The sequence below is a fragment of the Balaenoptera borealis genome, assembly GCF_965194805.1.
Source record: "Balaenoptera borealis genome assembly, chromosome: 14".
Lineage (NCBI taxonomy): Eukaryota > Metazoa > Chordata > Mammalia > Artiodactyla > Balaenopteridae > Balaenoptera > Balaenoptera borealis.
In genome coordinates this window covers 51,250,675-51,264,878 of record NC_138875.1, presented here as the reverse complement: position 1 = coordinate 51,264,878, position 14,204 = coordinate 51,250,675, and the positions used below count along the sequence as shown (strand labels likewise).

General features: G+C 39.4%; 1 protein-coding gene across 8 annotated transcripts in view; it reads left to right on the top strand.

Moving 5' to 3' along the window:
- Nucleotides 1–14,204, top strand: part of LAMA3 (laminin subunit alpha 3) — a 241,691-nt gene that overhangs the window by 184,408 nt on the left and 43,079 nt on the right. For all 8 annotated transcript variants that reach the window (XR_014234427.1, XR_014234428.1, XM_082355461.1 and 5 more), the window contains 10 exons: nucleotides 4,808–4,918; nucleotides 5,032–5,143; nucleotides 5,360–5,527; nucleotides 6,977–7,173; nucleotides 8,355–8,471; nucleotides 9,458–9,612; nucleotides 9,892–10,033; nucleotides 10,878–10,980; nucleotides 13,300–13,416; nucleotides 13,502–13,681. Coding sequence is in view for 6 of the 8 variants with exons in the window: in XM_082355461.1 (XP_082211587.1) it covers nucleotides 4,808–4,918; nucleotides 5,032–5,143; nucleotides 5,360–5,527; nucleotides 6,977–7,173; nucleotides 8,355–8,471; nucleotides 9,458–9,612; nucleotides 9,892–10,033; nucleotides 10,878–10,980; nucleotides 13,300–13,416; nucleotides 13,502–13,681 (1,402 nt within the window). In the remaining 2 variants the exon portion in view is untranslated. The remainder of the gene's footprint in view (nucleotides 1–4,807; nucleotides 4,919–5,031; nucleotides 5,144–5,359; nucleotides 5,528–6,976; nucleotides 7,174–8,354; nucleotides 8,472–9,457; nucleotides 9,613–9,891; nucleotides 10,034–10,877; nucleotides 10,981–13,299; nucleotides 13,417–13,501; nucleotides 13,682–14,204) is intronic.

Below are 14,204 nucleotides of genomic sequence, written 5' to 3'. Positions count from 1 at the left end.
AACACACAAAACTAACACTTCTAAGTGAACATTCCTTACGTACTGAATACTTCTGGGCTCATTTTTCTCATAATCTTCAGCTCACTGTTTTGCATTCGGAAGACTCGTACGAATTTGAGTACGGTTGTTATTAATTCTTCTTTAAATGTTTGATGGAATTTTCCAGTGAAGCCATGTGGGCCTGAGATTTTCTTTGTTGAAAGTTTTTTTTTTAATTAAACTATAAGATCAATTAAAAAATAGATATGGGACAATTAGGATTTATCTATTTCTTCTTGAGTGATATTTAGTAGTTTGTGCCTTTCAAACAATATTTCTATTTCATCTAAATTACCAAATGTATTGCAATACAGTTGTTTATAATTTCTCCTTATCCTTTTAATATCTGCAAAATCTGTAGTGATGCTTTCTCATTCATTCTGGTTGTTGGTCATTTGTGTCTTATCTCTTTTTTTGATTATTCTGGCTAGAGGTTTATCAGTTTTATTGATCTTTTTATTTCATTGATTTCTCTCTGCTGTTTTTCAGTTTTCAATTTCATTGACTTCTGTTCTTATCCATGTCTTTTCTTCCTTCTGCTTGCTTTGGGTTTAGTTTGCCATTCATTTTCTAGTTTCTTAAGATAAAAGCTTATTTACTGATCCAAAACCTTTCTTAATATAAGCATTTAGTGCTATAAGTTTTCCCCTAAGCACTGCTTTAGCTGTATTCCACACATTTTAAAATGTTGTGTTTTCTAGGGAGTTCCCTAGTGGCCTAGTGGTTAGGATTCTGAGCTTTCACTGCTGTGGCCTGGGTTCAATCCCTGGTTGGGAACTGAGATCCCACAAGCCACACAGCGTGGCCAAAGAAAAAAGAAAAATTTTCTCATTCCTCTTGTGACTAGAACTGTATTGTTTAATTTCTGAATAGGGGATTTTCCAGATAACTCTCTGTTATTGATTTCTAGTTTAACTGTTTTGGGGTCAGAGAACATACTTTATGATTCCAGTTCTCTTAAGTGTGTTGATGTCTGTTTCACAGCTCAGAACATGCATGTACTATGTACAGTTGGAAAGAAGGTGGTCAAGAGGGTATCCTAAGAAGTACTAGGGCCGAAAGTGCCCCACGGGCCAGAGTCAGGCTCCCTGGGGGGAAAACGGGGGCTCTTCTGCCTATACATGGAGGCTGAAAAAGCAACCTTGAAACTTTCCAATTCCCATTGTTGGGCAATGGCTGTATGAGAACCTAAGAAAGGACAGCCTTGCAGCCAGGATGTGGACAAGACTCACAAACCAGGATCTGTGCTGAAATGTGACATTCTCACTATCACCATAATGTGCAAGTCCTAAGCTGTCAATGTAATGCCTGGTCCTGGACTGGGGGGGTCTGGGGTGGGAGTGATGATGACCACAAGATCACTGGACAGGGCACAGAGAGTGCAGGGAGAAGAAGAAATCTCCCTCTCGGAAGGAGCCTGCAAACACTGTAACAGACAGGTAATAAGAAAGACATGCAGCAGAAGCAACAGTCAAGGGATGAGTTCCCTTCAGAGAAAATGAAAATCATAGGACAATCTGAAAATTACTTTAAAGAATAACATCCAGTAGAAGGAGCAAGAAATTAGAAAAAAATTTACAACACCAGAAACCAAACAAGAAGAGGTAAATATGAAAAGATCTCAGTAAAACTCGTGGAAATGAAAAAATATACTCAAAGTAAAATAAATCAGTAGATGAGATAAACCCTAAACTTGACATAGTGAAAGAGGGTTTGGGGAACGTTTAATAAGTGCTTTTGGAACGAGGGCTGATTGTAAACCATTAGTGGCTATGGTTGAGTACATACAGCAAAAACTAATGCTAGAAAACTGGTTCTTTTCCATCCCATTAGGGTAATTTTAGTGCATGGTTTGCAGGCTTAATATGGAGAGGAGGGGGGAAAGTATGTTTTCAGAGAAAAAGAAAAGCCACTTGGGTTACTTTGATGTCATCAGTACAACCCTGCATTTTTTTTTTAAATATTTGTTTATTTATTTATTTATGGCTGTGTTGGGTCTTCGTTTCTGTGCAAGGGCTTTCCCTAGTTGTGGCAAGCGGGGGCCACTCTTCATCGCGGTGCGCGGGCCTCTCACTGTTGCGGCCTCTCTTGTTGCGGAGCACAGGCTCCAGACGCGCAGGCTCAGTAGTTGTGGCTCACGGGCCCAGTTGCTCCACGGCATGTGGGATCCTCCCAGACCAGGGCTCGAACCCGTGTCCCCTGCATTGACAGGCAGATTCTCAACCACTGCGCCACCAGGGAAGCCCCAACCCTGCATTTTTTCAATGAAGGGAAGGAAACCAACATTTTGGTATCCATCCTATGTGCCAGGCTCTGTGCTAAGTGCTTTCCTTACGTCTCACAACATCCTATGAGGAAAATAGTGTTATTTTTATTTAACAGGTCTGTAAAAGCTAAGTAACTTGCCTTCAATCACACAGCTAGTATGTGGTGGTTCCAGAAGAATTCAAGCCAAGGTGAAATTCCTTTTTTTTTTTTTTTTGGCAGCTTTATTTGCAATAAGCAAAAATCAGAAACATCCCAAAAGTCTGTCAGCAGGTGAAGGCATAAATAAATGGCTGTACATCTACAAAGTGGAATACTAGTTTGCAATAAATTGTAATGAACTACTGATGCATGGGTGAATCTCAGAATAATTACTCTGACTGAAAGAAGCCAGACCAAGAAAAGTTCATATCCTAATGAGTGTGTGTGTTTATGTGTGACAATCATAAGTTGTGCACAGTTCTAGAAAATGAAAAGTAATCTAATAGTGTTTGTTCCTGGTGATGGGGAAGGAAGTGTCAGGGAGAATCGGGGGGAGGGGTTACAAGGGGCATGAGGAAATGTTTCTTATCTTAGTTGTGGAGATAATTTCATGGGTCATGTGTCAAAACATATCAAATTGTGTACTTCAAACACGTGCCTTTTGTTGTATGTCAGTTATACCTCAGTAAAGCTTTTAAAAAATCAAACGAACAAAAACAGAAAGAGCCTCATTGACCTGTGGGACAACATCAAGGCACCAAACCTATATGTAATTGTTGTCACTGAAGAAAAAAGAAGTGAGTAAGGGGCAGAAAAATATTTGTGCATTTAACGGTAGAAAATGTTCCAATTTTGAGGCTAAGCTATTAACTCACAGCTCTAAGAAGTCCTGTGAATTCCAAGCAGGATACAGAATAAAAGTCTCACTAAAGCCCACCATTAATTAATTGCTTTAAAAACAAAAATAAGTTGACATACTTAAAAACAGGCTGAGAATAAAAAGATGCATTACAGAAAGGGGAGCAAAGGTAAGAATGACTTTTGTCTTCCTGTCTGCAAAAATTAAAAATAAAACATCTGAAACAGTCAGGACATTGTTGCATAAATTCCAGTTTGTCCCCTAGTGCAGATTATAATAAAACAGAATTAATAAAATCTACATGTGTTAACCTGCTCTGTGAATGTAGAAAGTCACAGAAAATTGTAACCTTTTTTTGACAAAATAGAAGAATATCTACTCAGGAAAATGTCAGTCTGTTTTTATAGATTTGTATGAACTTGAGGAAAGTGTAAAAAAAATCCAACAGATAATTTTGTTCTCTGTAACCTCTGATGTCTGGAATTGGTGAGGGTTTTGAAAGTAGGGTGATTGATTGTCAACCATTATTCATACACAAGATGAAATTCTAAAGACCATGCTTTACCCACTATACTTCTTACTTCTTATACTTCTACTAACACTCTTTAGAATGATGTGCCTCATTTACCTACAGCAAAATTAAAATAGAACTATCTTCTTGCAACATCACACAAACACTATGAAAATTCAGTAGGAATATGTATGAGAAGGCAACTAATTTTTTGAACAGTCGTATGTATGTGACATTTTATAATGCATTAGCCCACTTACCACTGAAAACAACCCAGCAGCTTAATATTATAATCAGCAATATACAGATGAAGGAGATAAGGCCCAGTGAGCTTATCTATTAAGTGGTGAACCTAGGGTGTGGACCTGAGCTGGAAAGCCTGTGCTCTTTTACCCAACGCTGGTTCTCGTGTGCAAATAGAGATGATAATTTTGCTTTTTCTTGTAAAAATTCTCAAGGTATTAACATATTTTTTCCCCAAAATTGAAAATATTTACTACTCTAGATATTATATGAGGCAATGTCACCCTCTAAAAGTAATGAGGCTGTTTAGTTCCCCAAAAAGGACAGGGGACCAGGATTTGAGTCCTGAAGCAATTAGTAATCACGTGTACTGCTGTGGCATGGATGGGTCACCCAACTTCTTTGGGCTTCTGTTTTCTCATTTTTTTTTCATATTGAATAAGGGTATTCAATTAAATGAGCTACAAATTTCTCTCCTGCTCTATAATTCTTTGAATCTAATGAGTCCGTGAATAGAGTAGCCATAGGCACTTCTTTTTAGTATTATCAGGTAACATATAGGTTAAAAATAACTGAACAATTCTTTATAATAGAATCTAAACCTTAATACATCATGTAAGTGGCATCACCCTCATTTCTATAAGGTTAGATCGTTAATTCAAGTAAAGTATCTCTTGTCTCTTCATGTTTTTAAATTTTACTACTTTATTTTAGAGCCATATCACAACTTACATCAGAAATTTATTCTTCATGTGGCCTGTTTCAAAGAACCGTATTGTTTTTCCTAAGGATCAGCATTGGTCTTGCTAAATGAATCTTTTCACATCATCACCAGGTTTACCAAGTTGGTAAGACTTCCCTCCAAATTTCTACTCTAAAGTGAGATTAACTTTGTATTTTACTTTTAGAGCCAGTTGCTCAGCTACCATTCCACCATTTCAAATCATAAATCAAAACTGGGTGGCCTGGAAAAAGAACTGAGTAACTTGAATCACGAATTTGAAACTTTGCAAGAAAAGGTAATGTGTTAGGTCAATAACATTAACTTTTTTTTTTCTTTGCTTTCAGAATATTGTTAGTTTTTTCCTCCCATCAACTTAATTTGTTGCTCATCAATTTGTTTTTCATATAGGTTCAAATAAATTCCAGAAAAGCTCAAACATTATATAACAATGTTGATCGGACAACCCAAAGCGCCAAAGAGCTGGACACGAAGATTAAAAATGTCATCCGGAATGTGCACAGTAAGAAGAGTTACTCAGCCCAATTAAACATCTTTCATATTACTTTGTAGCCTTTGTGGTACAAAGAAAGAGTTCAACATTATGAAAAAGAGCCTGTAGTGATACTTAAAAAAACCAATATGAACCCTCCATAAAAATCTCGGCCAATTTTTTTTTTTTTAGTAGTCTGCTGGAGTCCAGAATTCCCAGTTTAATAAACTGCTTGATGTTTTCCAGTTCTTGTGAAGCAGATCTCTGGGACAGAAGGAGAAGGAAACAACTTGCCTTTGGATGATTTTTCCAGAAAGCTGGCGGAAGCGGAGCGCATGTTGAGGGAACTGAGGAACCGCAACTTTGGGAAGAACCTGAGGGAAGCAGAAGCTGAAAAAAAAGAGGCTCAGCTTCGTAAGGACCCTCCCAAATTCTTGCATGCAATCCGTTCTAATTGGTTTGAAATACAGTGTGCAGAGTGCAATATCTAGTCACCGGTGCCAGGTGGAGGGGCTTGTCTTTTCAGCGTGTATTACTGGTAGAGGATCATGTGGTGAAAATAGGTGGCCCCTTCAGATTACTGAGAAGCCATAGGACAGAACAACATTTTTTTTTTTTAATTTATTGAAGTATAGTTGATTTACAATGTTGTGTTAATTTCTGCTGTACCTCAAAGTGATTTCAGTTATACATATATATACATTCTTTTTCACGTTATTTTCCATTATAGTTTATCACAAGATATTGAATATAGTTCCCTGTACTCTACAGTAGGACCTTGTTGTTTATCTGTTCTATGTATAATAGTTTACATCTACCAATCCCAGACCCTCAATCCTTCCCTCCCTCCCCACTCCTTGGCAATCACAAGTCTCCTCTATGTCTGTGAGTCTGCTTCTTTTTCATAGATATGTTCATTTATGTCATATTTTAGATTCCACATATAAGTGATATCATATGGTATTTGTCTTTGTTTGGCTTACTTTGCTTATTATGATAATTTCTAGGTCCACCGATATTGCTGCAAATGGCATTATTTCATTCTTTTTAAAGGCTGAGTAATATTCCATTGTATATATGTACCACATCTTCTTTATCCATAGAATAGAATATCATACCATCATGCAAAAAAAAAAAAGTTTCTTCTTGGATATTAGACACTGATACCTCTTGTTCCTTTTTAACTGCATTTTCATTCTTCTTTCATTCATCTCCACTCAGCTCTCTCATATCATTTTTAATGGTCACCTTATCACCATTGAGGTTTTGAATCATACATTGATATTAGCACTACTGTTACCTCCCAAAATGAATATACTAGAAATTGACTGAATATATCTAAAGGTTTGGGTTAGGGAAAAAGCCTCGTTAGCTCAAAACTGTAAGAAATAATAATTTGGTGTATATTTTTCCAAATACTGACCTTTATTCTCTAGTAAAATGATGTATCAGTGGTTACAGATAGTAGCAGTTCTCTTTTAGCATTTGTATTGTTTAAATTTAATATTAGCCTTGGCTTTGAGCTGCAAGGAGACAGTTAGTAGAAGGAGCATGTGCTTTGTGCTCTGCAGGTCAAGTTCAAGTCCCAAGACTGAAACCTTGTCACCCAATTTCTCAGGCCATCCATTTTCCTATCTGAAACACGAGGATGATAATTACTGTTTTCATGTGGTTGTCACGAAAGTTAAATGAGACAGTGTGTGCATAACATAACATAAATGCTAGTTTCCTTTCCTGTTCCCTTGCAAGTTCAAGGAAAACCATGAAGTGAGTAGAAACTCAATTCTCCTTCTGTAGTCTTTATAAGTTAGCTTCCAATGTACTCATGTCTCAAGTGGAAAACAAAAAGGTGATGTATTACAGTGCTGATTCGGATAAGGAGCTGGCTGGAAAACCACCAGGTGGAGAACAATGGGCTTGTTAAGAATATACGAGATTCTTTAAATGACTACGAAGCCAAACTCAGTGACCTCCGTGCCGCTCTACAGGAGGCCAGTGCCCAAGCAAAGCAGGCCACCGGCCTCAACCGAGAAAACGAGAGGGCTTTGGAATCCATCAAGGTGAGGTCACGGTCAGAATCTGCACGGTTTGGTTAATGACAAGGATGAGGGAACAGGAATCTTTATCGTTAATAAAGTGGCAGAGCCAAGCAGCTGTCTTTACGGGAAGCCCTAATCAAATAGGAGCGAGGCATTAAATGCAAAATCAAAGTAGTTGCTACCCCTCAGCGGCCAGAAAGTTTCTGAACTTAAACCACAGAGAAAGTAGAGCAAATCACTTCACCCCCACCCCTGGCTGATAGAGTGCTGGACCAATAATGCTGCCAAATAGGTGAGAAATTAATATTGTTATAATTAATTCGAAGTGTACAATGTATGCTTTAAATAACTGACTTTTTGTGTCATATATGTAAACATCATTATCAGAATCACCAGCAAAGGCATTTTAAGCCATTACTTGCTTTATAGGAAATAAGTCAAAATACAGGCCACATGCAGGAGTTGCAATGAGAATTTAAAGCTCGAATTCTATAGTGTGTATTTCAGTGGTGAACACTGTAGGCTAAAACAACAACAAAAGTGTGAGGGGCTATGAAATGACAGTAAGATCAAAGTGGAATAACATAGGACTGAACACCCCCTCCCCAAAAAAACCCAGGAATTTCGTAAAAGACAATGACTAATATCTTCGCAGATGGTAATATGGTTAACTCCCAAAGACTCTTCAGGTAGTAACACCTCTGTTGGAAGTCACTGATTTTGCCAAGGGGAAGGGAGCAGGATCCAATTTTATGGGTCCCTGAACTCTGGCAGCCTTCACCCTGGCATCCTAAAGTCCTGTGTGTTTCCTTATTGAAGTGTCCCAACATCTTCGTTGGGACCGGCATGTAGAGTGTGCTGATGGTTGGTGCTGATTTCCTTAGTTAAAACCCCTCGTTCTGATCCACTAGCCAGAGCTTAATTATACATCCACCTCATGGGCCTGGTTGACCCCAGTGTAGAAACCTTCTCCAATGTGACAACGATTGTTTCATTGGCATGTTGTCTGTGGAAACTATGACAACACACCTACACAGCAAATTGAACTGATGTCTCATGGCTTTGGAGTTTCCTAGATGACCTTTAAGTGCAAGAAGACATTCTGACCCTGAAATTACTTCTATGCTGTTGTCCAATAAATATGCCTGTGCCTTCTGACAATATATAATGAAGCTCACAGACATTCTTTTTATTCTCTCCAGAGACAAGTTAAAGAAATGAATTCCCTCCAGAGTGACTTCACCAAGCATCTAGCTGCCGCAGACTCTTCCTTACTACAAACTAATGTTGCCTTGCAGCTGATGAGTAAAAGCCATGAGGTAGAGGCAAAACTTGTTCTCTAGAAAATTGGAAAGCATTTGATTTATGTTTCGAGGAAACTATGAGATCCGCTAACCAATTTTTTCTCCAGTATATGTCTTTTAGATGGAAGAAAATATACCAGAATGTTAAGAGTGGTTGTCCCTTGGGGGAGGGGTGAATGATGTATCTTCTTTATATCTGTCTCTATTATCTAATTTGCCTGCAGTGAGTGAATGTTACTTTTGTGATAACAAAAAAAATGTGGTGCTATTTTTAAAATATCATTTTCATCTCTAAGATGATGAATAAGGTCTGAGGATCTAATGTAAAGCAATATGACTCTAGTTAATAACACTATATTGTATACTTGAAATTTGCTAAAAGAGAATTTAAATGTTCTCACCCCCACTCCCAAAAAAGTTAAGAGGATAAAATATGAGCTGATTGATGTGTTAACTCAGTGAGTGGGGGAATCCTTTCACAATGTATGCGTATATCAAATCATCACTTTGTGCACTTCATACAATCGTATGTCAATTATACCTCAGTAAAGCTGAAAAACAATTAAAAAATAAAATAAAATAAAATATCAGGCATACATTATTAACAGAAGACATTTAGGACTGGTAAAAGATTGACAACATTTCTTAGCAGCCCATGGGTCATTTTGAAAATATCTTTTATTATTGCTATTTCTAAATCAGAAAAAAGGTATTTTGGTTTAGTACAACTATACACTAATGATAATAATGAGCTTTTATAAAATTTATCAAAGTGGGTACCCACCATATGGAAAATGTTCAAAATGGTGGTAAAACTTGGGAGAATATTATCAGTGTCAATATCTCAAGTAACCAAGGAGTAATTGGTGTGGTGAGTGGGCTCAGAAAACAGTTTCTCATTGTTGCTTCCTGGAAACGTCATTTACGACAGAGGTCAAGAAGATGGCATATACATGCTTTGCTTAAGTTGACACTACCTCTTGTTTACTTGGAAAATACAGGAATATGAAAAACTAGCTGTCACTTTAAATGAAGCAAGACACGAACTAAGTGACAAAGTGAGAGAACTTTCCAAATCGTCCAGTAAAGCATCCCTGGTGGGGGAGGCAGAGAAGCATGTGCAGTCTTTACAGGAGCTGGCGAGGCAGCTGGAGGAGTGAGTGGCCGGCCTGGCGGGTCTAACTGCAGGGGCCGCTGGAGCCTGGTGGGAAGGCCTCTCAGGGGGAGTGGGGTCTCCAGACCAGGGTGGAGGGCGGCACCCAGGGCCCAGGTCCGAGCCTGACCAGCTGCAGGGGCCTGATTCCCAGCTGCATCTTTGGGGCAGAGCTGCAGAGCCTGCAGCCCCAAGCCTCCATCTGTCAAATGAATGGGGAGGTTAGGGGGCTCAGCCGCAGGCAGGGGGGCCGCTGAAGCCCTCTCCTGTGCCATTTTCTAGGATCAAGAGGAACACTAGTGGGGATGAGCTGGTACGCTGTGCCGTGGACGCTGCCACCGCCTATGAGAACATCCTCAGTGCCATCAAAGCAGCCGAGGATGCAGCGGACAAGGCCACCAGCGCGTCTGAGGCTGCCCTCCAGGTGAGCACCTGCGCTGGCACCTTCTCTCCAGGCACTCTGGAGACGACTCATTTTCCTATCTTCTTTCTGTGTGCACCAAGGAATAGAAAAAAAGCATTATTTTAGACCAGAATTTGTTATATAGAATAGACTCGAACTTGCTCTAGATATAAGTCATTTCTGTATATACTTGGCTGTTTGATAAATGTAGCCCACTTTTAAAAATCATTTGTAAAACCAGATAGAAATCACACTGATTATTGATTTTGAACCGTGAAAGTATTATACCCTGCTTCTTACCAGGTATGTTTTTATGCTGTGACTGAGTATTGAGTATTAACATTTACCAAAGAAGAGAAATTTTTGTACACAATTTTATAACCATTTATTTCCTGTCATTTGTCTTACACCTGGGCATGTCTGTGGAGTCCTATGGGATCTTAAATGCATCATATAATATTCCTATATCTAAAAATAAAGAACAAATTATTAACTATGAGAGAATTAGGGGACAGACCTCGGAAGGTTGAAGATTTTTATCTCCTGAAGATTAAAAGCCTAAAAGCATTTCATCTCTGTCCTCCATTACTGCAGAGGGTATTGTACAAGTGACAGTGAGAAAGTGAGAAGGTGTCACACAATTTGTCATTATATCAGCAGAGATGGGTCCGCCTCCCCAAGCCACAGATGTCTTCTTAGAGCCCTGACTGTATCTTTTAAGGAACAGTCTTTTTAAGCCTCCTCCTTACCTTCTAACCTCATTCTTTAAAGATTAAAGATAAGGGCTTTGGGGTAGGATGAAAACTCTTACACTATATTTCCTAAGGTGTATCACATTTCAAGCTGATAAACACTTTGCTTTCAGACAGTGATAAAGGAAGATGTTCCAAGAAAAGCTAAAACCCTGAGTTCCAACAGCGATAAACTGTTAAATGAAGCCAAGATAACCCAGAAGAAGCTACAGCAAGGTATTGAGGGTTAGGGTGGAGGCTGGGATAGTCAAAGACTTGGAAACAACCTATGAGACCAGGAGAGGCAGCCCTAGAAGCAAACGCACTTCTTGAATCTCAGTGTCCATGCAAATGATACTTTGCAAACTCACAGCCGGGATGTTTCTACCCAATATTCTAACATATACCAAATTAACTAGAACCTCATAAATCTAAGTAAATCTTGAGGCTGATAGACCTGTTTGGGCCTGGCCTTGGGTTTGGGGGAGGGGATTCTTAGTTTCATCCCATGTGGACCCACATAGCATTGAGGTGTGTACAGTGCTGCTTTCTTTTTTTTTTTTTTTTAAACTTTGGGTTTATTTTATTTATTTATTTATTTATTTATTTATTTATGGCTCTGTTGGGTCTTCGTTTCTGTGCGAGGGCTTTCTCTAGTTGCGGCAAGTGGGGGCCACTCTTCATCGCGGTGCGCGGGCCTCTCACTATCGCGGCCTCTCTTGTTGCGGAGCACAGGCTCCAGACGCGCAGGCTCAGTAGTTGTGGCTCACGAGCCCAGTTGCTCCGCGGGCATGTGGGATCTTCCCAGACCAGGGCTCGAACCCGTGTCCCCTGCATTGGCAGGCAGATTCTCAACCACTGCGCCACCAGGGAAGCCCCAGTGCTGCTTTCTTACTTAAGGCCCAGGTAATTAGTTTCAGGTCATTAGAGCAACTGCTTCAAAATTTCTTAAGCCCTAAAATCTTAGCAACTGAAAGTACCAAAAATCAGTACCACTATGGAGCATGAAGGTTGTTAAATTTTTGTTTTTGAAATTTTTCTACTTATTTAATTTGATTTTTTTAAAAATAATTAAACTCTCTCGATCTCACCAAATTCCTGTGTTCAGAAAATGCTGTGTCTTGATTTTCTCTGGTCTCCTGTGGTCATTCATAGCTGAGCAGCCATCCAAGCTCATAGCCCTCATTTACCTTCTTCATCCTTTCAAAGCAGTTAGATGCCTTCTACCAGTAAATAAATACATTTATTTATTTATCTTTTTTCATTTTTAAAAATTAAAATGAAAAATAAATATGAAAACAGGAAAAAGAAAATACAAAACAATATATAGTCATTTGTCTAGCAAATTTCAAAAATTAAAATTTCCTGGTATGACATCTGCTCTCTTTATAAAATTTGAGCTAAGAGGTGAAGATATGTGTTTTTAAAAGTATTAGGATACTGGACTTCCCTGGCAGCCCAGTGGTTGAGAATCTGCCTGCCAATGCAGGGGACACGGGTTCGAGTCCTGATCCAGGAAGATCCCACATGCTGCGGAGCAACTAAGCCCATGTGCCACAACTACTGAGCCTGTGCTCTAGAGCCCACAAGCCACAACTACTGAGCCCACGTGCCACAACTACTGAAGCCCACGTGCCTAGAGCCCGTGCTCCACAACAAGAGAAGCCACTGCGGTGAGAAGACCACGCACGGCAACGAAGAGTAGCCCCCCTCGCTGCAACTAGAGAAAGCCCACGGGCAGCAACGAAGACCCAACGCAGCCAATAAATAAATAAATAAATGAATGAATGCATGCATGCATGCATGCATATGAGCTTAAAAAAAAAAGGATTAGGATACTAACTACATTGTTATTTAAACCAGTCCTGGAATCACAGTTTAAGCCATATATCATCAACTTGATCTTAAAGCATTCACTGGTCATTTTCCATGACCCCAAAGTGGCAATATTATCAGCTAGGAATGTCTATGAACTCTGTTCCTTTCACTAAGTGTCCTTAAATTTGTTAGTTTGGAAATGAGCAGAAACAATGCCTACTGTGTGTGTGAGTTTGCTTCAGTGAGGCTCTCTTAACAACACTCCTTTACTGTACTTTTGACTGAAGGGGCATCCCTTATGCATTATTCATTCATTTGTTCATTCATTCATTTGTTCCATAAATACATACTAACATTAAGCCCCAGTGAGTGCCAGACATGGCACTATGTGCTGGGACACAGCAGCGAACAAGACAGACACATCCCTTTTCTTTGCTAAGCAGAGACTTTCGCCCTGAGCAGAGTGGAAGTTAAGCCTCCCTCTGAGTTATTACGCCTCTCCCTTTCCTCATGTGCATTTCCAAGGAGCCTGGTACCACAGGCTCTGTATGCTCCTGGCCTCTGTAACTGGAGGACCTGTGGGTCTAGGTGCATGCAGTGGGCATCTCGGGGATGACTCCTAAGATGCAGGTCTGCTCAATGCTGTGCAGACCTTGGCTACTTCAGGGGTCACCAATACCAACACGGAGGATCAAGATCTTTAGGGTAATTGCCTCTTGCTGCTTTATTTTATTTTAGAAATCAATCCGGCTCTCAACAACCTGCAGCAAACTCTGAAAATTATGACCATTCAGAGAGGGCTGGTAGACACCAATCTCACGACCATCCGCGATGATCTTCGTGGGATACAGAGAGGTCAGCAGTTCCCTAACCCACTGGACTTGGCTTCTTTTGTCAAACATTTTAGATACTTACCCCTCCCTGTTTGTGTGTGCATTAGATGACATCGATGGTATAATCAATAGTGCAAAGAGCATGGTCAGAAATGCCAACGACATCACAAATGATGTCCTAGATGGGCTCAACCCCATTCAGACAGATGTGGAAAGAATTAAGGATACCTATGGGAGCACCGGGAGTGAAGACTTCAACAAGGCTCTCACTGATGCAGATAATTCAGGTAGCAGGCATTCTCTGCCCAGGACGTATTATCCATTTTCTCCATCAGTATGTGCTTTGGTCAGTTTTAATTTTTCCCTGGTAAAGTCTGATCTTAGAAATTAAAATATTAAAAACAACTTCACATAATCTATTCAAAGAGTATGGCTATTCTGTTAGTTAAAAGGACCAAGTAGGATTTTTGAAAAAAATCCATGAACATTGCTATTGATTTTCCCTTTTATAGAGTGGAGATATAGGTCCCTGAATCATGAGGAATTGAATTATGATTAATATTAAAGATCAAAAAGCAAAGATTTATTTTTTTATAGTGGTCAAGAAAGATGATTTGATACCTAGATTGCAGAATAAGATCCATGATGTATTTATATAGAAATATGTATAATATATATTTCTATAATGTAGAAAATGTATTACCTGATTCTCAGTCATCCTGTCCAACGTTTGGGACCCAGACATACCACTTGACAAGTACTATCAATGAGAACATATGTATTTAACCTTTTCTCAGCTCACAATGATAA